At 37.8% G+C, this 24,193-nt stretch overlaps 2 protein-coding genes across 2 annotated transcripts in view; one reads left to right on the top strand and one right to left on the bottom strand.

The window, feature by feature from the left end:
* Nucleotides 1-1,964: 1,964 nt before the first annotated feature.
* The window catches only part of si:ch211-140l13.3 (centromere protein J), a 29,233-nt gene continuing 7,004 nt past the window's right edge, over nucleotides 1,965-24,193 (top strand). Inside the window, exons 1-11 of the mRNA XM_017721716.1 lie at nucleotides 1,965-2,060; nucleotides 2,365-2,657; nucleotides 4,981-5,065; nucleotides 6,506-6,691; nucleotides 10,712-10,853; nucleotides 11,039-11,138; nucleotides 13,358-14,501; nucleotides 15,241-15,361; nucleotides 17,557-17,647; nucleotides 18,049-18,255; nucleotides 22,763-22,867. Of these exons, the coding sequence (XP_017577205.1) occupies nucleotides 2,370-2,657; nucleotides 4,981-5,065; nucleotides 6,506-6,691; nucleotides 10,712-10,853; nucleotides 11,039-11,138; nucleotides 13,358-14,501; nucleotides 15,241-15,361; nucleotides 17,557-17,647; nucleotides 18,049-18,255; nucleotides 22,763-22,867 (2,469 nt within the window). The 5' untranslated portion in view covers nucleotides 1,965-2,060; nucleotides 2,365-2,369. The remainder of the gene's footprint in view (nucleotides 2,061-2,364; nucleotides 2,658-4,980; nucleotides 5,066-6,505; nucleotides 6,692-10,711; nucleotides 10,854-11,038; nucleotides 11,139-13,357; nucleotides 14,502-15,240; nucleotides 15,362-17,556; nucleotides 17,648-18,048; nucleotides 18,256-22,762; nucleotides 22,868-24,193) is intronic.
* On the bottom strand, nucleotides 8,640-9,992 carry gpr31 (G protein-coupled receptor 31). The gene has a single exon (XM_017721717.2). The coding sequence runs from the start codon at nucleotides 9,613-9,615 to the stop codon at nucleotides 8,683-8,685; it is 933 nt and encodes a 310-aa protein (XP_017577206.1). The 5' UTR covers nucleotides 9,616-9,992; the 3' UTR covers nucleotides 8,640-8,682.

Raw genomic sequence — 24,193 nt, 5'->3', positions numbered from 1 at the left:
ACAGTAATCTCACTTTTCAGTCAATCATTGTCCTAACAAGGACAGAGAGCAGAGGTCATGCTGTGTTTACCATTGGGTTCGAACATCAATTATCATCTGTGATCATGTGAATCTGACCTATTTTTATGTCATATGTGCAGTGTGGTTTGCTTTTGATTGTTTCTAATGGGTTTCTTGTATTCGGCATTGGGGAAAAGATCTCATCCTCACATCCACTATCACTGCTGATCATCTGAGAGAGATGAAGAGAGAATAAAAATCAGAAAAGTAAAATTCAGAAAACACAGGAAAAACTTTTTGTTTAACATAAAATGTTAGTTACTTATTAACCCCTTAAAATCCCAGACTTATCACATACATAAAATCCCAGACTTATTACATACTAAGGCTTATTATTAAGTGTCTACAGGGACTTCAACGCAAACTGATTCTTAGGTTATAGAATATATGTTAGTACCATTTGCTACCATACAAAAGTCACACTACAGATTTCAGTGTCTGAAATCAATAAGTTAATAATCAACCTTATCCAAACGGCATTTACAAAACGTCCATGTTTTGCATGTGTGGACATACTGCACCAACAGTGTGGAAGTAAGACGTTAGTAGTACTGCTGAGTATGTTGTAATAGTGTAAGAAAATAAAACAGACTGAGGAAAACAATGTTTAATAGAGTTTCAGCGTTTGTTAATATTAAAAGGCACTAAAGATTTTGAACTAGCATCAGCATCAAGAACTGTGAATCAGTTATGCAGCTTTTCCAGAAAATCTCTTTAAAATGACTGTCCTTATTGGATACACTGTAAAAAGGAAACAGTGCAGTCATCTATCACGGTCATGCTGCTTTACCAGCATCTAAACCCAACATATGGTAGTTTTGAAGTGACCAGGCATACTGGTGAAATGGTTCTCCATAATTACCTGAGAATGTGAATATAGAACCTTTTTGAAAAGTATTATATGCAGCACCAATAAGGGTTCTGCTATTGTTCAACTGTCAAACTTTAACAAAGGAAGAACCTGTTTTGGTTCTATACCAAACCCTTTTTCGAAAATGTTCTATGTAGAACAATCTACAACATATTCTCCATTAATCTGAAGAACCCTTTCCTGTGGCAAACAACCTTGTTATCAAGCAAAGAGTTCTTTGAGAGCTCATAATGCCATACAGAACCATTTTCATTTTTTTAAAGAACTGCGTGTGTATGCTGGCTTTTCTAGAGTAGTTACACTTTTAGATATTTAAGTAGACATTTGCCCATCCCCATTGCCAACTCCATGAGGGCCTTCCCAGATAGGACAGCTTGTAGTTTAACCCTCCTGTCCTCTTCACCTCCCGCCCCTTACTTTAGTGTTCCTGGTCAAAATTGACCGGTCTGTTTTAACTGCTCTTAAATTAGCATAAAAACCATTTTTCACCACCATATTTTTATTCAGCATTCTTTAGCTGTGAACAATGTCTCAAAGTAATGTTTAACCTGAATTTATAGAATTAGACATAAAATAACTGCAGTGCAAATACAAATAGAGTGAGTGAGTTGGGGGGGTGGGGGGTGGGGGGGGTTGTGGTGGGTGTATGAGGATGTTTCCTGTCTGATGGATGAATATAGTCTGGATACCCATTCATTTCCTATGGCGGTCACTTTTGGCCGGGAACACCACTGCTGTAACAATTTGATTGATTAAACCCTCAAAATTCAATGAAAGAGGTGATCATGACTTTTATATGTTCAAGTGCATAGTGTGGAGGATATCATGCGGCCTTGAGGCAATCAGATGTAAAACACAATATTTATGAGTGTTTTAAGTTGTAAATCGGTCAGATTTGACCCGAACACTACATTAATCGAAAAAAAGAATAAAACAGCTTGCTTTGTGTCCAGTAGCCTCTGTCGACATTCATAACTTAGCAAAGCTTAAGAGGTCAGTTGTCGTGGTAGTCCGTCTGCCTGCACTGTTTACAGTTACTATAACTACTAAGTTAGCAGCTAAGCTGAGAGAGGCTGAGGTGAAGGTTTGGAGCTTTATTCTTGGTCAGAGAAACACTAGAGGAGGACAGGTATGACTTATTGTACATTTGTTAAGGTTTAAGCGTCTATTAGGCCATAAAACTAGTCTTACTCTGTAGTATTTTTATTATTTATCTCGCCCTTCAGAAAGGTCTCCTCCTGTCTGCTCGTTTAACGTTATAGTATCAATAATACACGAAGCTGGAGTTGGCTTCTTATTCGAATTTACCGCTCCAACTGCTGCACCATTTAAGGTGGAACGGGAAATTCCAATACGCGGCCAACTTCAGCCTCGTCAAAAGTACATTTTCTGCCTTTGTATTTTTTACCTAAACACAGTTTTCTAACCTGTAGGTTCAATGTCAGCAAAAATACTCCACACTGGGGCTTCTGTTACACCAGCTGAACAGGACAGAGGTTCTGAGCAGAAGTCAGATGGAGCTCCTCTGTCCTCCTCTTTCACTGCCTCCGGTGAGGAGGCTGACAGGGAGAAACGTGAAGAAGCAGAAAATGCTCCTGTGGTGGGATCATGTCCAGTTTCTTCATCCGAAGCAGTCAATCACGGTGGTGTCCAGCAGGAGGCGCTGAATTCACGCCTCAACAAATGCAGCTGCCACAACCTAAAAACCCACAGATCACCTCAGGAGGTCAGTCTGAGCAGGTCTTGTCACGACTGGGTCTGTATCTACACTGGCGTTCAGAAGTTTGGGATTACTTGTCATTTTAAGAATTGCTGTTATTATATTCAATTTTAACTTCTACACCGTGGATTAGGATGCGATAAGCTAAACACCAGAGGGTGCTTCAAGATGATTTATTTATTTAGAACCATTTGTCACTGTGTTTTGCACACTGTGAAATTAGACCTCTGCATTTAACCCATCCATGCAGTGAAACACCCACATACATGCACACTAGTGAACACACACACTAGGTGGCACTGGGCACACTTGCCTTGAGCAGTGGGCAGCCCTATCCACGGCACCCGGGGAGCAATTGGAGGTTAGATGACTTACTCAAGGGCACTGAGGGGATCTATCCGGCAACCTTCCAGTAACAGGGCTGTTTCCCTAACCTCCAGCCCACGACTGAAATATACCTCAATACATAATTAAATAATCCACAATAATCTATCTATCTATCTATCTATCTATCTATCTATCTATCTATCTATCTATCTATCTATCTATCTATCTATCTAAGATTTGGGTTATGACACAGTATCAGAGTAATAGCAGCCCAATCTATAATCAATTCATATGCAAAAGTTTGAACCCCCCTGGGTCAAATAACATGTTTTGTTGATGTTCTAAGTGAACATAATTTAACATGTCCTCCACAGAGAACACACTGCTGAATTTAACATTTTGAGGAAAAACTAAACTTAAAATGTTGCTTTTCTGCGAATGTTATATTTTATTTAGTTTTATATCAGTGTTATATTTTATTGAAAACAGCGATCCTCAACTTCAGATTTTTGAACACTAGTGTATGAGATGTAAACGTAGTTGAACCACTTTCGCAGACTTAGATGAAGCCTAAACTGACATTAAATGGGATTCACCAACAGTGAATCACCATTTGTATGTCAGTTAACTAGGCTTAATCCACATCCAAGAATCGGGTGCTAAAACTCCTTCAGCACTGATGTATAGAGTCCCATAGAACCACAGTGGAACCTCTAAGTACATCCATTATCTGTCAGTATATGAACTTAAGTTTGTTGGGCTGAATTTTTCTCTTTGGTCTAAAATAATGTGATAAAGCAAAGCAGCAACACAGTGCAGCATCTGAGCCAACACAACAAAATTCAATTAAATCCAAATTTATTAGGAACCAATGAGCTAAATGCATCTGAGGAGGTTTACATAATATCCTTTACATAATTTGTATTGTCATTTGAAAAAGGTACACATATGAAACATTTACAAATGATTGTGACACATTTTATAATTCATATATAATTCAATAAACCTTACTACTTACTATAAGCCTGTAAGAATGGCCATTTTTTGATTAAATGTTTGATTAAATTTTGGTTAAATGTTAAACAAATTTCCTATTTTGTTTGGTCACTGTTTTTTGTCACTACCTATAGATGGCATTGTAGCAGCAAACTGGCACAAGTCTGAAAACTATAACATAAGTGCTGTTGGAACACCACATCCCAATGCTGATGGTCTTCATATCCCTCTAACTGTTGCCTGTCATTTGGTGTGGTGACCTTAGGCTCATGTACTGCTGCGTCAGAGTATCCCATTCATTTTGCAGTGCTTTTCTTTAAGGATTTCTCTGTGCTTCTCATATTTAACAGGCTTTAATGTTCCGTTCTGTTGTTTGAGCTGCTGTATTTTACATATTTTAATACTTCTCTTAAAGTACTGTCTCATACATATTATATATTCTTTCAGGAGCAGTAACAGGTATATCGATATTGCTCAGCCCTAACAGCCCCAAATCACATTATATTATATTAATATATTATATTGAAGCCTGACCCCCACCAAGCCAAAAACATTTTTGTACTATGATAATACTATGATGATTGAGTTATCAGTTATAACAGTAATATAATTAATAATGATAATTTTATATGCGATCTCTCATACATAAAAGTACTGCACAGTATATGTCGATTATATATTAAAATGGCATAAACAAAATAATGTATGACAAAAATCAAAACAACAGCATAGCAATAAATGTAAAGAAAATATAATAAAAATAACAGAATGAATAAAATATGGGATTACATATTTACATATAAAAATACAACAAAGACACAATGAAAACAATAAAAACATGAATAAAATTATAAGAAAAAAGTGATTTTAGGCTGCTTTAAGACTAGTAATGGTAGGTTCTTGGGAAATCTCACTGGTTAAAGAGTTCCCCTAAAGACGTCCTTGTGTCTAGTAGAGTGCTGCTTCACTGGTGTATCTCAACATGTTATGTGTCTTTTCTGTTCAGCAGGAGCAGCTTTTACAGCTTCAGCTACAGCAGATGCAGAAGGTTCTTCACGAGCAGAACACACTGCTGTCCTTCTTGGGTCCAGGTAGATCAATAAAACATGACATCAGTCAAGTAAATACACATTATGAGTAACTATGAGGTTGAGGATGAAACTCAGTGTTCATGATGCTTTTCTTATAAAGCTGCTCTGATTCATCCAAAATGCCAAGAAACACCCTGACACCATGTTAAAAAGGCAGCAGTATGACTACAACATGACAGTCTATTCCAAGGAAATGAAACAGAGACTCGGCTCAGAGCGTCCAGTCTGGGTAATAAAAGTCTAAAATAAAAAACAGACAAACACAGCCTGTATTTGCAGTACTTGGTATTTTCTCCCACAAAAGGTAAAATGTTCAGCATGTTGTCAAATCTTGAGCAACTGACTAGTCAAACTAAAGACGAACGACACATTACACCATCAAAGACCAGTGTGTCCTTCCCAAAGGCATTGCAACACATAGACCACTGAAGAGTATGAATCACTGTGGTAGAGCAGGGACTACATTGAAAATCTCTCCAATGCTTGGACCTATTACCTACATTTTCTTGTGTTTTATTTTTCTCCCTGATGTCCACCTCAAATCAAAATGAGTTCATGTTTATTGTCATATCACATTTACACAGGTGTGAATGTGATATTATATGTGTATATATATATATATATATATATATATATATATATATATATATATATATATACACACACACACACACACACACACACATATATACATGTATATCTTAATGCGGAATTACATCTTAGTGTGCAATTACTGTTTCAATATTACCTTTCACATATCGTACAAAATGTCTTTTGACAAGGTGTGCACAACAGACTGGATATATATTAGTCTATAGAAGGCTAACATTCTGGTGAAAAAATAGTATATAAATACACAGCCTAACAAAAAGCAAGCCAATGTTAATCTTATACTCTAGTTGTTAATGAATGATTGTGTACAATGAAGTGTACAATTTCACAAGTTTCTTCACCAAGCAGTAGTAGGTACATAGTTAAATGCAAAGTTAATGACCCGTTTGTAATATCATGAGACTGTGAATATTTTTTGATGTTTTATGAATATGACTGGTGCAAATCTGAAGATTGTGTTGTTACAGTGAAAGCTTTTGGATGATAGTTATTTGGAAACCTTAAAGGATTCATTTACATGTAAATGCTTGCGTGACTGAAATTAATTATAGTGAGCTTCGTGAAGAGACTTGTTATGGTAAATGACTCAATCCAGACCCAGTTATTGAACTTAGTTCCGGGAAGGAATAAGAGCTTGCTACAATTTTTACACAAAATTTTCAAAGCTTTCACAGCTTCAGTAGAACTGTGTCTTCTTTTCTTTCATAAAAATGCACAATACAGTTTAAAATACTAAACAGTGCACTTTACACATCCATTTTTTATATACAGTTTGCATTTTAAGCCCTGTAGTGCTCTAAAACATCACTTGTCTCCTCTTCCTTTCAGGACTGAAGTTATCCCCCGATTTCTTGACTCAGGACAATGGCTATTCACCTGCAAATGAGACTAATCTGGCCATTCAAACAGACAGTCTGCTAAATTCCAGGAAGGACTCCTCCAACACTGTGCTTAATAGAATTCGACTGGAGTCTGAAGAACCAGCCTGTGCTTCTCAGCCAACACCGCAATCTGGTAGGCTGTTCAATAAGGTTATTAATAATACATAAAAGCACATAAAAGCAGCTATTTATTCTTTTCCCCATTGTTTCTTTTGCCATTTTCTGCCAATCATTTATATAGACATATCATCAGCCGCCCCTCCACTGCATATCAGCACTTGTTCCGTCTTGTATAAGTTTGCCCTGGGGTCTTTTTGAGCCGCAGCAGTTTAGTGAGGTCTGAATAGACTGCTAAGCACTTAGCTGTGCTAAGCAAACACAAAACTGGCAGAGAACAGGGCTGCTCCACTAATTTCTGTGCACTGGGCAAATGAAGTTTCTGTGACTGCCCCTCTGTTCTAACCTAGTGACAATGCGGACGTCGCCATTGGACATGTGGACTCTGGTCCCTTTATTAGTGTCAATATTCCTTTAGTGTAGTTGGTGACACTAAGGCAAACATTTTAGTTCAAGCTGTCATGAGTGCTCAGTTAGTCCATCCATATTTTCCTACAAACATGTTTTTTCATAGCAACTATTTAATGACTGGACTGGCAAGGTCTGACAAAAAAATGCTGGCAAAAATTCCTTTCAACCCAATGAAAAACTGTAGTGCCTCAACTCAAGCTATATTTAGGGTGTGTTTCAAATTGAAATGACATTTGTATAAGTGTGACAGATCATGCTGTTAGAAAAGATCCACTGCAGTTTTTAATGCAGCCATGCTAATGTTAGTCTTTTGGTATATTCTATGTAGATATCTTTTCCAGGCTGCTTAGTTTTGATGAGCTAACAACAAAGTCCAGCTTTGTAACATAGCTTTTCAAAGTGTTCTGTGGACTGTAAATAAATATTGTAATGGTTTGATATAAATAATTAACATATTTTCACAAAAAGTCAGTTGCATGCTACATTTTTTCATTCGCCTAAATAGGATTTCTTAAATGTTTTGTAAAGTTTTTTGACAAAGCAACAGTGGCAGTTCCAGTGGCAGCAACACTATAGGTCAGTTCTACTATGTCCCCAGCTGTGGGGGACCTCCTTGTGGCATGAAGGACTGGCCCTGCTGTTCTTTAGTTCTAATGAGAATGTCAAATAGTAGTAGTGCTTTTACTGGGCACATCACTCAGTCAGACAGTATCGTGTTTAATCATATTAACAGTTTATAGACTGTATAAATAATACCAAACAACAAGCAAAAAAATCATAAAAATATAGTGTATGGTTGTTATGCAAGAATAAAAATGAACAAAAAATGCTAATGCAAAAGCCATAAGGCATAAGAAATTATGTACATCTCAGTGATCAACTATATTAAAATGTTCTGATAGGTAGATATAAAATTAAAACACTGCTTAAAAAAGAAACCACTGCTTAGCCAATAACAGAATACCACTTATAGTAACAATACAACACAGGCAGCTGACAACAAAGTGATTCACATATTGAGTCAGTGTTACAAATTTCAGTTTTTTATAGTATATATAGTAGCATAGAAAATGACAGTTCTAAATTATATCTGTAAGATTATTAAATTAAACAGAATTGTAATGAAGTCTATGTGTTTGAGGCCATTTTGTTCAAGTTTGATAATGTTTGATAATGTTTGATTTATATATACATCCATCCATTTTCCAAGCCGCTTCTCCGTCAGGGTCGCGGTTATATGTAAATATACACAGCAACAGTGGCAGTTCCAGTGGCAGCAACACTATAGGTCAGTTCCACTATGTCCCCAGCTGTGGGGGACCTCCTTGTGGCATGAAGGACTGACCCTGCTGTTCTTTAGTTCTAATGAGAATGTCAAATAGTAGTAGTGCTTTTACTGGGCATCATGTTTGATCATATTTACAATTTACAGACTGTATAAATAATACCAAACAATAAGCAAACAGCAGCGGTGTGTGTGTGTGTAAAAAAAAAAAAAAAAAAAAAAATATATATATATATATATATATATATATATATATATATGTAGTGTGTGTGTGCATACTTTTTTTTGTTACATTCACTCATTTTCTGGCTTCACTCTGTATCTCCTTCTTTCATCAGAAAGGGAAGATAGGTTGATAAATATACGTTCTTGAACTTTGTGCTGCTGAGACAGTATACAATTGGATCCAACAAACAGTCCAAGTAGGAAAGGCACATAAGGCCGTCATGAATCTGAATTGCGATATCCTCCGCTCTCTGTTCGCCCACTGTGAGGTCGTCCTTCGCTCTCATGAGCAACAGCACCATCCTCGATGTGGCAGAAGGCAAAAAACAGAGAGAAAAGACCACCATGACTGAGGTGACCAGAAACACGGCCCTCCGCAGTTTGGCCCTGTCGCCAACCGTCTTCATCTTCAACCGTTTGGTGATGCATACGGTGCAGTAGACAAGGACTGTGAAAGGGATCAGGACCTGGCTGAAAAACACAACCTCTCTGAGGACGTCGATGACAACATTTTCCTCCACAGTCTCATTATCAGTGCAGCACTCAAAAGTTTTCAGCATGGTTGGTATGGTCAAAGGGGGCAGCAAGATCCAGATAAGAGCGGAGATGATAAATGCGCGTTTCAAAATCTTGAGCGAGTTTTGGATCCCTGGGTGCACCACACTGAAGTAACGGTTAATGGAAATGATGGTCAGAAAGGCAATGCTGGCTCCACGGTTCAGGAACAGCAGGAAGAGGACAGCTCTACATGTTGTGTTATTTTCACTGCGCCTCTCTCCTTTCAGAAAGTTGGACGCCCTTACCGGAATACATATAAGCAGCAGGATGTCAGCCAGCACAAGATTAAACAAGTAGACGTTGTTACTCTTAGATTTCCAGAATTTGAGTTTAAAGATGAAGATGTACATCACCGAAATGTTCAGAGGAAGAGCCAGAAGAAACTCCCCTATCATCACGGAGAAGTAGAACTTGTACAAATCCGGATTTCCGACCGTACAGGTGTCATTCAGGTTTGCCATTGTCCTCTCTATAGGCTCAAAAATCCTGTGTTTTGTGTCCAGGAGCTTCAACAAAAATCAGCAATTATTTAAAACACAAAATACAAAAATACTCTCCTTGTATGCGTTTTAAGGCAGCATACATAATGGCTGATCTTTCCCGAGCTGCGTGAGGAGCTTGTTTGCTGCACAGTGCTTCAGAGTGGCTCTCTGTGCTGCTGTTTTAAGTTGTTCAGACTTGTTGCCAGAGCACTTCCCATGCCTGAGGAGGCACGTCACAACAGGCTCAGAAGATATGCCACTTTTCCCATGAGAGAATGACCCAAGCAAAAACGGTACGTAAAAAATGTCATCAGCCACTAGCAGCCGTGCCATATTTGTCATCTTTTTAGGTGACGTTTTTCTCCAAATCCTCCTTCAGCTGGTTCTTTGGGAGTTTCCTTTTCAGAGTAATGTGCGATGATGTGTTTATGGTTGTGCAATAGAGATCAAGTGGAGAGATAGAGCCATTTACACAGTGTAAATGCCTCATTTGTCAAGCATATGAAGCATCATAATTTGAGTTGACGGGAATGTGTTCAGGCTATTGATGATTAGCAGGAATGTTAAAAAAAGTCTCTACTGGGCAACTGGAGTAAGAAGATATCTAATGAATAAACTGGACATAAATGTATTTTTACCACATTCTCCATTCATCTATTTTAAAAAAACAGGACGTATTACATTCTACAAGGAGCTGTTTTATGATCTGTTACTATTTATGTCGGTGTTCTTTTATTGTTATCTTTTTTTGGATCCATAAAGCTAAGTACATCACTATCTAGTTCAGACAAGTCTAAGCTTGCTTGGAGTGTAAAAAGAATGATTCACATGGAGGCTCGAGGACGTGATCCCATCCAGATGCTTTATTACCCCTCTTAGATGTGTTTACTTAACAACTTGTAAATTTTGGAGTTGCAAAAATAGTTTAGACACACATATACAAAGATGTCTGTCTGGTTGTTTTGCAAAAGAGATCAAAACATTCATAATAAGTGTTAATGCAAACAGATTTGTAATGCTGTACACAATAAATGGCCAAACACTGTTTGAAGGGGTCATGGTTTTTGTGTTTTAGATTGCATTCCTCCAAAGCCTGTTGGCATAGAGCAGCGACGCTTATCTCCTGTTGAAGAGGAGAACCCAGAGTATGTGGAGGAAGAATGCTCTATCAGCCCCTTTGGAGTGAGGAGAAAGCTGCCAGCAGACCCAGAAGAAAGGTCACACTTAAACTCTCAATAAAATGAATTAATCAGAAAATGATTTATAGACTTTACTGCACATACTAGGGAAAAAAGTGTCTACAATCATATACAAAACAATCTAATTTAATATAATAAATAAGGGATCCCTGCAGAAGCATTATACTTTAATTATCTTAATTAATACTGTCATTTTTATTCAGGCCCATTCGTCCAGGACTGAAAGAGCAAGAGAAAACGTTTGAAGATCTTGTTGAAGAACAGCTCAAAGTGGATAAAGAGGTTCAAAGACCTGATAAGCAGGTATAATTTTGTGTAAAGAATATTCTGCACCTCCATCATAAACAGTTCCGATTAGGGCTGTGTGTAAAATTCTTGGGGCCCTAAGCAGCCTTCTGCTTGGAGGTCCTCCAACCACCCCTGTCCTGTTATTTTAAATTCAATAATAAAAAAAGTCATTTAAACTAAGTAAATTGCATTATTTTCAATCAGGAAAAAATATTTTAAAAAGTGTATGTAAAAACAAAAATAATGTTTTAGTGTAGATATTTATAATGTCTGATTTTTTAACTAAATTGTTTTTATGGATCATTCTGCCAAATTGGTTCAACGTCAGAGTTAAATAAACATCTTGGAATTTTAACTGACTTGGACTTCAGACTAAAATGATAAATGTTAAAGCTTAAATATGTTTATTTAATAAAAAAAATGTTTGAACATTCCATTCTCTCACTAACAAAACAGTCATAACACGTCATAACTTTACCAACTGTTTCAGTAGTGATTTTTTTTTGTGGTACAAATCATTTTAGCTAATTTTGAGCAGAACTCAAAAACACTGGCCCAGTACATGACTAGCAAGAACAGCTTTGAACAGTTGTACACACATTAAATCATAACTTTTATTAAAGCACAAATTAAATCTAACTGCTCACCGTGTAGCCATGAGGACAGGGATACAGTCTCACTTCCTGCTTCAAAATTCAGAAAATGCGAGAAAAAATCAGTTCTTAGCTGCATCGCGATGCGGACGTGATCGATTCTGAATCGATTCACAAATGTCAAAAATCATCCATCCATCCATCCATTTTCCAAGCCGCTTCTCCGTCAGGGTCGCGGGGGGGTGCTGGAGCCTATCCCAGCAGTCTTCGGGCAAAAGGCACGATACAGCCTGGACAGGTCGCCAGTCCATCACAGGGCAGACACACAGACACAGACAGTCACTCACACCTAGGGGCAATTTAGCATGTCCAATTGGCCTGACTGCATGTCTTTGGACTGTGGGAGGAAACCGGAGAACCCGGAGAAAACCCACGCAGACACGGGGAGAACATGCAAACTCCACACAGAGAGGACCCTGGTCACCCAGCCGGGGAATCGAACCCAGGCCCTCCTCGCTGTGAGGCGACAGCGCTACCCACCACGCCACCGTGCCGCCCATGTCAAAAATCAATTTTAAAACAAAATTTTAATTTAGAATGTAATGTTGACGGAGCACATAAGGTGGAACTTGGAAGTGCTGAAGTGCTGAAGTGCAGCGCCCGGACACTCTATGAGGTGCACATAACAACAACACAACTGGATGAGCGAGAAATCCGACCGGCTCTGCATTAAAAGCCAGGTTAGGTCAGGAGTCACAACCCAAATGTTAAGAAGAGCCAATTTGTCCTTTCAACACCAATCAGACCAGCTTGGCAGCCACAACATTTATGTCCACTCTGTCTCAGTTTGTGCTGATGGCCTAGTAGAAGTTAGGATAAAAATATAAAGAAAACGAGGACTTAAGCTACTTTGCTCTGCTTTAAGCTTTAGCTATAGCCGATTTGTATATATTTAGCTTATTTCAAGTAATGTTTGGGTTTAAATAAATAATAGCATAATCCTTGTTTTTTACTTTTGGACCACAGTTTGAACTAATTTGACAGAATTCTCCATGTAAATAAATTTTAAAAAATGTATTAGTGAGATGTACACCAATTATAAAGTTGGAGACCCTCACTAAGAGAATCTCTGGACTTGCTGCATGTTTTCTGCTACCTATACTGATCAATTCCTTATCATAGTAAGCATAAAATGTGTTTTGGTGTTTCTTCTGTTAAACTATGTGTCTTTACACCCAGTAACATTGTTGATGTATATTTTGATGGAACTGTGTCTGATTCACAACACTGAAAGAAAACTGGATTTTTATCTTTGTGGGTGAGCAAGCAAGTCAATATTAAATAAATTGGGTTTACTGTGTGTAAAAGTTGATTTTATCAAAGCAATTGCACACAATTGTTGTTGTCAAGAAAGCTGAAGTTGTTGTCTGTTTTGTCTTTTCATGACCATCTTTGTGGAGAGGTGAGAGTTATCTTGACAGAAAAGGGTTATCACCCCCCCCATTTTACCCCCATTGCTCGCTAGCAGCTCAACAAAGAATAACATTTCACACACAGCAGTATTAGTATTGGGTTTTTAGCATTAAGCACGTTTGTAGATTTTAATCATTCAATGGTGATTTTGCTGTGTACCTTCTGTAGATCACAACAGGGGTCACAGTGACTGAGAAAAGGAACTTCCTTCGTAAAGGGGATGGCACATCTAGAATCGGGAAGAGCAAGGACATCATACAGAAGATTCAGCCTGTATCCTGTAGCCAGCAGGCCAAGAACATGAACTCTGCCCAGCAGCAAAGACATTCGGCCTCCTTGCTGCAGCACAGTGACAAAGATATTTGGATGAGTTGCGGCCTTTACACTAAACACAGATGTCTAGCATCACAGGATTCACTGAGAAAGGCAAAAGATGAAGGCACATACTTCAGTGATCAGAGATCTTCAGTGGACAGGCCTTTGAATAGTGGTGTTCCTCCATGTGACATCCAGAAACAATGGCCTGGTAATTTCAATAGATCAAGTAATAGAAATCAGTCTCCATTTCTCTGTCATGCTTTGACTCAAGATGAGAGCAGCTCCTCACAAAAAAGTGAAGGACTTGCAAAAGAACCAAAGAGAAGTAGCGAGTTCCAAAATGAAAGGCTCAGACAAAGCTATGCTAAACATTCTGATAGTAAGGGAGACCTCAAAGCTAGGCCACACGAAGAAAGAGTTAGCTTTAAAAAGATAAATGACCACATTGTCAGAGTGGGTGAAAGAAGAGGTCTTTCACCCAACATTCTGGATGGTCACACTGTCAGTGCAGAACCAAGCCTAACTACTGAAGTAATGCAATTACTTGACAGCAATTCTGGTGGTAGCACTAGTTCTGAAGATGATTCTGAGTCACACAAACTTCCAGGGCCTCCTAATATATCAAGACTGAACTGCAACAATCAGAATCTGGATTTGTCTGATGAGGACTATGCCAGTGATGCTCCTAGTGAGACTGGGGACTGTCCAACGAACGGAATAAAAGCTCTTTGCTGCCTCTCTGCACAGTTTTCCAGCTCATCTGAGGAGGCCAGTGACTCTGAACTCCAGTGCTTACGCTGGTTCGAGACTGAGAAAGTCAAGGAAATTGCAAAAAGAAGTGTTCTGCCAGAATGTAAAAGGGAAACAGGGAGGAACAGTGACTCTAGAATACTCTGCAATTCAAACCTCCTCACTACGATCTTCCCTCAGATCAAGTCTCCCAGAAAAGACAATGCTGAAGACAGAGGGTTTAATACTCAACAATCTACAAATGGTAAGAAAAATTATTTTCAGGGAAGTTTAATTTCTGGCCACACTTTTTTGGTTTGACAGCTATAGATTATCTACAAATGCTCAAATTGTTAGCATAGGCCATTTCTCACTCTTTACTGCAGTATCAGCCTTTACTCTTCCTCTCAACACTAGATGTTGGGACATTGTTGTGAGGACTTGATTGCACTCAGCCACAAGAGTATTAGTGAGGTCTGGTTCAGATGTTGGATGATTAGATGAGGATCACAAATGCTACTCCCAGATGGAGCTCCATCACTCCAGGAAAGGCAGTTACACTACTCCACAGCACAATACTGGGGCTTTTTGCCCTTCTAGAAGATGCCTGGTAATGGGCATAGTGATTTTTTGCCCTATATTATTCAATTCAATTTATACAAACAATGTGTGCACAATCGATGGCTTGAGTCAGAAATGGGTGACATTAAAGTAGCTGAATTCACTAACTCGAAGGATGTCTACTAGTCTAATACTTTCAGACGTAAGGTATCTGTTAAAAATTAGTTCATTACCTATAGTGTTATATTGGAGTAGAATTATGACCAAGATTGTGGTTGAGGTTATGGTTAGATGTGAAGTCAAACCTAGAATTGTGTCTACAGTATCTACAAAGTATCTACAGTGGGCCATCAAGATAAAGCAATACCACCTTTGGATATTCATAAATAGGGGCACTAGTTTAGATTGAAGTGAACTGAAATGAGAATCTTTACCTTCTACAGGTAGAGAACCACCGAAGAAAGTTCAGGGAAACAGTGGTTTGGAAATCAGAGCTGCAGCAAGCAATTACTTCATGCTGGACAAGATGAAAACAGAGCAGGACAAAGCCCTGACTTTCATCAGGTATTGTTGAAGAATTAGTGTTAAAAGGAGTTTACCTGTGCTTAGTAAAAGACTCTGGAATATTCCTTTATGATGAATCAGACTTGAAGAGCTGGTTAAGGGATAGGCTTAAGACATTGCTTGGGCAAAAACTTTATCAGATTTTTGTTGCCAATATGGTCTTCACATTTTTCCTTCATCTCTACGTATTGGGTTATAGTAAAAATGTACACTGTCTTGGAGGTCTAGAGGGCCTGGTTGGGAACCACTGCAGATCATTGTCAATGATCATATATTTTATATGGCTTTGCGCTGACTCTGTGATCAGGAAATTAATCTGCTGTGAGCTAAAGATTTGTGTCAAGAAGCACAAAGCACAGGGTTTTTGGTGAATCTCTATGACCAACTCTTTTGCATGAAGCTGAGCCACGTGTTTTTGTTTCAGATGACTGTCCGACTACGGAAGCCCTAAAGGAACATTGATTTTCATGTTTTTTTTATTCTGTTTTTCAGTGATAGCAAGTTATTTTCTCAAGATCTTGGGGTATTAATGTCATTATGACAGCAAAATGAATGTTGTTTTCTCAAGATCTTGTGTTGTATTTGTATAATTACACATAAATCACAACATAACAGACATTGTTTTATCAAGATAAAATTCATTATGTCTTGATAATGGCATAAATATCTCAAGATCTAGAGAAAATGTTCATTCTATTGTGATATTTATATACATTTGCTATTTGAAAACACATGAAAATAACTTTATCATGAAAAAATTGAGTTTAAAAAACCCAAATCCATGGCCGTTTAGAGCTTCCGTACCTCAAATACAGAAGAGTATGAGAAGCATACATATTGAGATCATGAAATAAAATTATTTATCTTATTCATGAAATTAATATTTCAGACAAAATGTGAATATGAGGCTAAAGTGAAGATCGTCAGCTCTGTCATACAGGTTAAACCATGCTTTGTTAGAATCATTGTAGAGCATATAGACATTGCAAAATAAACAGTATGGAATATCCTGTAAAAAGGAAAGAAACTGCTAGGCAGATATGCAATTTGCAATGACCAGGTTCTAGGAAGACCACAGGAAGTTACAACAGAAAAATCCCAAAATAACAGCCAAAGTAACTACCAGAGCAATCACATACAGTGATTCACCATTAACAGGAGGCTGAAAGGAGAGAGGAGAAATAAAGAAACTGCACTGCAGAACGTAAACATTTTATCAGCACTGTACACTTAAATTTGACTGGAATTTGAACAAAGAAGTCCATCACAAGTTCTGCAGTATGGTTTTATAGACAGATGAAGCTTATATCGATGTGATGGAAACAGGAAAGAAAGAAGGCCTGCAGAGACCTGGGCCTGTATGGCTGCTTCTGCAACTTAGTCTTCATTCATAACATGTGTAAGTGATGGAGGTAGTAGCAGAACGAAGTGTACGTAAACATGACGGGACAGGACTTCATAATGTAGCAAGAACCCATAATGTACTGTACACAAAGGAGTTTGTCAGAAAGGGCAAAACGGAAAGGTTTAAAAGGTCAGTATCATGAAATTTTCAGTGTTTGACGTTTGACATAGCACGTGAACAAAATGTCCCTTTACCGCCAGGACCATATGGTCCATTTATAAAACTAAACTGCAAAAAACAAGCCGTTTTAAATTCATTATTATGATGTCCTGAAAAATAACAGCTAACCCTAACCCTACAGCACTTAAGCTCCACCCAATCATGCTGTAGTTATAAGGAGCATTTCAGACCAGACTGCTTTTTAAATGAGGCACAATACAGGGCATACAGAACATAAATGCCACAAAATGTTTTACATGTGCCTAAAATAAAATATGAGTAATGTATGATTATTATGCATATGATACTGTCACATCATTCTCCTGATATTGCACAATTAAGCATGCATTTCACTAAACAGAAAAAAATCACACTGACCCCTTGCTAACATGGTTTAACATATTTAACATGTATTAAAATATTACCCACAATGTAAGCTGATGTTCTGTACTTACTCACCTTTTGACCTAAAATACAAATTGTGTGTGCAACAAGCATGAGCTTCACTTACTTCGCTCTTGTAATGCTTTTGATTTTGTTTGTATTTATGTGCTCATAATGTTTTTATGCTCATTGGAAAGCCTTGAAAAATGTTAAATTACATATTATGTATACTTTGCTTTTTGACTAGAGCTAAAATGGATCAGTTTGCTAATAATTGCACCCCAAGATCCTTACCACGCCCACCTGATGAAGGCACTATGGACATTTACAAAGCTCAGGTAAAACTATACTAATAAAGAAGTTAAACAGCATTTTACACAAGCATTACACTCTTAAAAATGAGACAAAAAGGGGGTCTTTGGTGTGATGCTAAAGAACCTCTTTTCATTGGTGATTTTCAATGATTCTTAAAAGAACCAGTTTTGTGAATAAGATGTGTGAGTGTGAAAAACATTTTATGATTTTAACGTACCTCCACATAATGTAAGGTTCTTCAAATAAATTAAAGATTTTTCTTAGAACTTGTTCAAGCAGAGAACCATTTACTTTATTTGAACAGTGTAAGTGTTTCTTTCATAAATCCCATTTAAGTTCACAGCCTACATACCACTTCTCCTCCCCTCATTAAGAAGAAGTCCCGTTTTCACATGCTGCCTGTGCTTTCCTTGTTTGTATAAAGGACCTCAGACAGCAGATTCAGTCTATAAAAGCGCAGCTGAAAGAACGGGAATGCGAGTGGTGGCAGGTTCACAGCAAGCTGCAAAGTCGTGTGGATGCCCTCACCAGAGAAAACAAGCTGCTGCTGAGCCATATTAATCCATCTGAACATAAGAGACCAAACCACAGCCCTGGCAGGTCCACCCCTCACCCAGGAACCCCAAGCATGGTGAGCTTCACACATAAACTGTAGACACCTCGTTCCTCTAACAATGGTCCTGCAGATCTACTGCCCTGCTAGGTTCAGCTCCAACCCTAATCTAACACACCTGATCCTGGTAATGAAGGCCTTCGGGGCATCTGAAGAGAAAGGTTTGTTGGATCTAAACTCTCCAGGGTTTTAGATCTCCAGGACCAGTGTCGGGGCGCCCTGCTCCGGAACATTTTGTAATAAACGTTTCATATCATTACACTATAGACTGCTGTAGAAATGTACTGCTCTGTAATGTGTTTAGTGTTGTGTTATATGTCATCATATTCAGTATTGTGTGTGCCTGGACTGTGACATTAGAACATTCTTCTGTCTATTCTTGTTTATCCCTACATGGTCATGTCACACCTGTCACTTGTCATGTGCCTAATCTTGGCATCAGTCCATGCTATTAAACTGCATCAGCCCAGTGTTTTACAGGCTGGCTAGGTGTCTGGTACCTGCGAGCAGACAAATAAACTTCACTTCTCCAGACATACGACTAGTCCCCTGGTTAGGCTAGGGTTTGGATTCTTTACTGCTATGCCAAATACATTTTTACTAGTGTAATAATACATGATGTTCAAGCATCTACATACCTTTGGCCATATAGTACACCTGTTATTGACATGTGTGCATACAAATAGTAACAATAACATCGCCAGAATTATACTATCTTTAAAGGTTTCGGCTGTATGTAGGAGAAAGTGGGCTGGTATGAAATCAACATTTTCCAGCTAATGTGAATTAAGTTTTATCTTATCCACTATCCACTACACAACACAGACAACAACAAACACTAGCTGCTAGTAAGTAACATGTACCTGGGTAGATTTCATCTTTGGCAAGTTTTCACAGTGTCTTATCACATGGCCAGTTTCAAATTGAGCTCTAGAACTGTCGCTCAGTGTGCTGGTTTCTTGCAGATTGGCCTCAAATATCTAGATTTCAAATATAAGGCACCCTATGCTAATCAGAATGAACACGCCAAATAATAAACAGATGATTCTGAGATGTACATCACGGAAAAAGCTCAATAAAACTCAATCTATTCAACCCAACTGGTTTGAAGTTTACATTGGTAAATAGCAGTAAGTCTGCAGGATAAGAGGTTATTTCAGAAAGTATTTCTGTTACCATGTCGTAACTGATGTGTTGCATCATATTAAGTAGAAGTAAGTTAACCTGTTTTTATAAATAAATTGACTGGTTCTGAATCTAACGGTGACAAAAAATCCCTGCAGTTCCTTTTTTAATGCTCTTTTGTGTTTTTATATACATCCTGTGGTTAGAGATCAGCGTTCTAACCACTTGGCTGGGAAACATTACAGAACTGAAATGTTTCCAAAACACATTTCTTGCTAAACCCATTTTAAAAGTGGCAGTTAGTGATGACTAAGCTAACAGCAACAGACTGTGGTGAAGTAAAGTAAAAATTTCTATGTCTACATTCTGTACAAAGTGATGTCATCAGAGCTCTGAGAATTCAGCAGAGTAAAGCATTATTTTTACTGAAAAAATAGAAAAGTAATTGTACCCATGAATTCCGAGGGCAGTTTACTAGACCTAGGCCCTATTATTAACACTCATCAGTGTCAGTCACTCCATTACTTGACATGTCTTCATTAATAATTACTTATCTAGAACACCTTGTTGAAAATGAACCATCACTAGTGATACTGAAGAGAAGTAATTGAAAACGCAGGTGAAATGCTACCCTATTACATTCCTTGCCTTTGGAAAGTTAGCAGAGATGGATCTGCTTTTATTATGTTCCAAACCTTCAAACCAACCTTTTATAGTAGAAGCTCTGAGGTAGGTACACAATCATCTCATTCAATAAATTGGGGCTGTCATGATTACTCAATTAAAATCGATTACTCTAAAATTTAAATTAAAAGTTAAAACTTACATTCTCAATCAATCAGCTTAGTGAATACTTGTCATTTGACAAGTATTCACCAAGTCATTTGAATGTTAAACAGGGTATTCACAGGTTAATAGAATGCCATGTTCAACAGTTTCAGCATTCCCCACATAGGGGGACTAATTAGTGCTCAGATTGCTTTTAAGCGCTACTGAAATAGAAGAAACCCACACCAACAGGATCTTACAAATGACTGTATGTTTGTATTTATGCGTATGAAGTCATGTATATGCAGTAAAATGAAGTGTATTCTGTTCAAAATTGCGTGTGTATTATTTGTCATTAAAATAATAACTAGATTACTTGATTACTGATATAATCAATAGTCATTGCCCTAAAATAAATTAAGTGCAAATTTACTTTAAATGGTTATTGATGCAGCTACTATGTAAGGCTGATAAGCAGTGGCATGTAGACTTGTCTTTGGTGTTTTTGTGCACTCTAAAAATAGATGTTTTTAAAAATTACAAAATGTCCAGTTACAGACAACACAGTCTGTTTTACTTAACACATACAGTACTGCGCTTTTAACACATGGCAGACTGCCCTTCATTTATTTAAAACTCGGTCAGAAGTTATTTTTCAGGAGATATATTTGAGCAGATTAAATATAAGATAATCCAATTGCAAAAGAAAGGGGACAAAAAGTGATTAAAAGCTGCAGAGAAAATGGGACTCCTAATAATCGTGCAAGACCTGGTAGACCACCAAAACTGTCCCCAACAGATAAACAGCACTTAAAGCTTTCATCTTTGAGAGAGAGGAGAAAATCAAGCTCTTACTTCAGACCTGAAAAAGTCTACAGATGTTTCTGTCCATCCTTCTACTGTAAGAAGACAACTCAGCGAGTCTGAAAGGATGTGTAGCTGTCAAGGGACCTGTCTAAATATAAGGAAATGGGCAAATAGACAAAGCTTCTGGTCTTCTCAAACCAACGAACTGACCACTCCAGGATCCATACCTCAACATCACTGAATGTGGATTACTTGAATTGTGGGAAGCAGAAAATGCGACCAATTACTAAGACTGGACTTTGAAGGTGTAGAAAAATACTCCTGCAGATTTCTTTGAAAAACTGAAAGCGAGTCTCCTGAAAAGAATGGAAGTTGTAATAAATATTTAATGCAGAAAATATATTTGGTTGTTGAGGCTTCTGAATACATTTCTGTTAAAAACACATTTTCCGCCTGCATTTTTTCCTGATGCTGAAAAATGAATAACCTTTTTGACTGTGAATTAAATAATAAAGAGTGGTCTTTGACTTTTGTTAAATCTGTTGTTTAACACGTCTGTTTGTTAAAGAACTAGACTTTTTAGTGGCCAGAGATTTGCTCCTCCTTCTCTGTAAGACCTCGTACAATATGTGAAAACGTTGCCCATTCATCATGAATTTACCCTCTGTATTTTTCCCAATGTAGCCCACATTGGTAGGAGGGTTTGGCCTGATCTTGTGTTTGGACCACAGGAAGATTACAAGCAGCAAAAAGCAATGAAGAGAACACCCCACTAAGTCCAAATGGAATTTCTCTTTCACCTTAAATTTAAAAGGATTTCATCCACCGACTCATCTGTTGCTTAAGCTCATTCTGCTGTGGACCTACTGCTGCCAGCTCACACCTTTTGGTCTTAGAGCCAAAAACAATCTGCGCATCAAGCTCTCTTTTAAACAAGGTTTAGGATTCACTGCAGAGCACGTTCTTCAGGTTGATGCTCCTGAGTTTAATTGCACAGAATAGAAGTTTGGAATTGAGCATAATGTTCCTGGCGTGCCCAAACACCATGTGATCGAGTAGTGCAGGCTTTTCTGTTTTTGGAATGGAATTACTCAACACAGCATGATCTGTGCCAGTGTGATGCAAATGCATCAGTGACATGTGATCAGCATGTGATTTCCTTTTAGTATAGCTGAGAAAGAGCCTCAAGCATAAAGAATAGAGATACCATTTGTGTAATGATGGATATGGATTATGCCCCAGCAACAACTGAAGACCATAGTAACTACCTAGCAATAATAAATCAACTACCTGGAACAACCATGAACTGCTTAATTCCTAGCAACCACCCAAGATACCGCAGCAGCCACCAACCTGGGATAACATACCAATTACCTAAACCACTATGGCAACCACCTAGCAACACCCTAACAATCACCTTGAATACCTTAGAAACCACATAGCGACACCCTAGCAACAACCTAAAATATCATAGCAACCACCTAGTGACACCCTATCACCTTGAATACCTTAGAAACTACATAGCAACATCCTAGCAACAACCTAAAATATAGCAACCACCCAGTAACACCTTAACAACAACCTAGCAACCACTTGAGATTCCATAGCAGCAATTATCAAACCCAGCAACAATCTGCAATACCATAGCAACTACCTAGCAACAACTTACCAAATCTCAGGATGTTGATCATCTCACTTCATGGCTTTTGCATGTGCACCCTTATCTAGACAGTAAATCTTCTACACTATTTCAATATATTTAAGTATTATTTGACTGCTCATATGTAGATGACAGTAGTAAGCAAAGTAATATGTTATGTTACAGAGTGCAGAATGCAGGAAGGTTGCTGCTCATGCTGGATCAGTTCCCTACAGAAGGAGCTCCACGCCTGCTGTCAGCTCAAGGAAGGAGGCAACAGCAGAGAACATGGTCAGCGTGTTCTATTAAATACGAACAATATGCCAAATTGCCATTGCTGTAATAAATAAGGCACAACATTTATAACAGCATTTATAACAGCAGTTATAGTGATTCAACACCAGTAAAGGGATGATGTTAGGCATAATGCAAAATGGAACTTTTATAGTGTGGAAATAAAAATGTAGCAATATAGTAAGTAACGATAAGATTTCTATAGTTTCCTATAATAATCAGTGATATTTTCACTTCCATATAATATTCCTACAGCATTGGCCTTTAGTAATTTATAAAGGAGTGGTTGGTATAGTGTAGCAGGTAATGGCACTGTCATCCTCACCAACAGTACTTGTGAAGTATCGTGTAGAATACTTACTATAAGATTTCTAGGAATCCTATTGACATATTCATAAGGGATGAAATAACAGCTAAATGCTATAAAGACACAAATGTTCTTTATCTAACTGATAATAATAATCCATTCTGTCAACAATCTGTGTAATTTATTAACAGTGAGCTGTTGTTGCCAACTGACATATGAGTGTAAATTGTATACTTTACAGGCACTTTGAATGTGACTCAGCCTACAAGTTTAAGAACAGGAATTATCTGTTTTAAAACTCAAACTCTAAATGTCTAGTAGGCTACATTTATTTAACGTTTAAGCATTTGGTTTTCATTGCTTGAAAGAAAATATATTTTGCAGTTTCTGGTCAACTTGTTCAGCTAAATTTAATTTGTATTGACTCATTCAGGTGTATAATGTGATCTGAAGTGCTCGTTAAGCGCTCCAGTAATAATTTATGGCAGTTCACACGGCTAATCGACCCAGTGCTTCATGAATAATTTCTGCCTGTGTAATGAATATGCCTACTGCCGTCTCTCACAAAGCAAGAGTTAAAACCTGATTTTGAATTTCAATTGTTTGCTCTCTTAATAATTCATGAATCCAGTAGGCTGTTCAATAAAACAGGGAACAGGGTCAGTAATTATCATGTGCAGGTAAAGCAGCTTTGTTATATGTAGCTTAGTCTCAGCAACCAGTTTAAGTCAATTACATAACATAATAAAGATTTGGTGAGGAAAAGTGTTCTTCAGTTGGTGGAATGTATGAAATACTCAAATGCTTAAAAAAAGCTCAACTGTCCCAGTAATTGTTTTCAGTTTTAGCTGGAGAGCCACCTTTGACTTTTTGTTATTAACATGCGTAAATGATAGAGTGCAGTGCAAATGTCAGAGATGGTCAGAGAAATCTTTCATTTAATTTCCAGTCAAAGCAGCCATTAAATACAAGTTATTCAATGCTCAATATGAGGCTGCATGAAATCAAATGCCTCT

Source organism: Pygocentrus nattereri, chromosome 4, assembly GCF_015220715.1.
Source record: "Pygocentrus nattereri isolate fPygNat1 chromosome 4, fPygNat1.pri, whole genome shotgun sequence".
Lineage (NCBI taxonomy): Eukaryota > Metazoa > Chordata > Actinopteri > Characiformes > Serrasalmidae > Pygocentrus > Pygocentrus nattereri.
This window is presented reverse-complemented; position numbering and strand designations above follow the sequence as displayed.

Coding starts and splice junctions, on each gene's coding strand:
- gpr31 (XM_017721717.2), bottom strand. CDS start 9,615: ATGGCAAACCTGAATGACACCTGTACGGTCGGAAATCCGGATTTGTAC.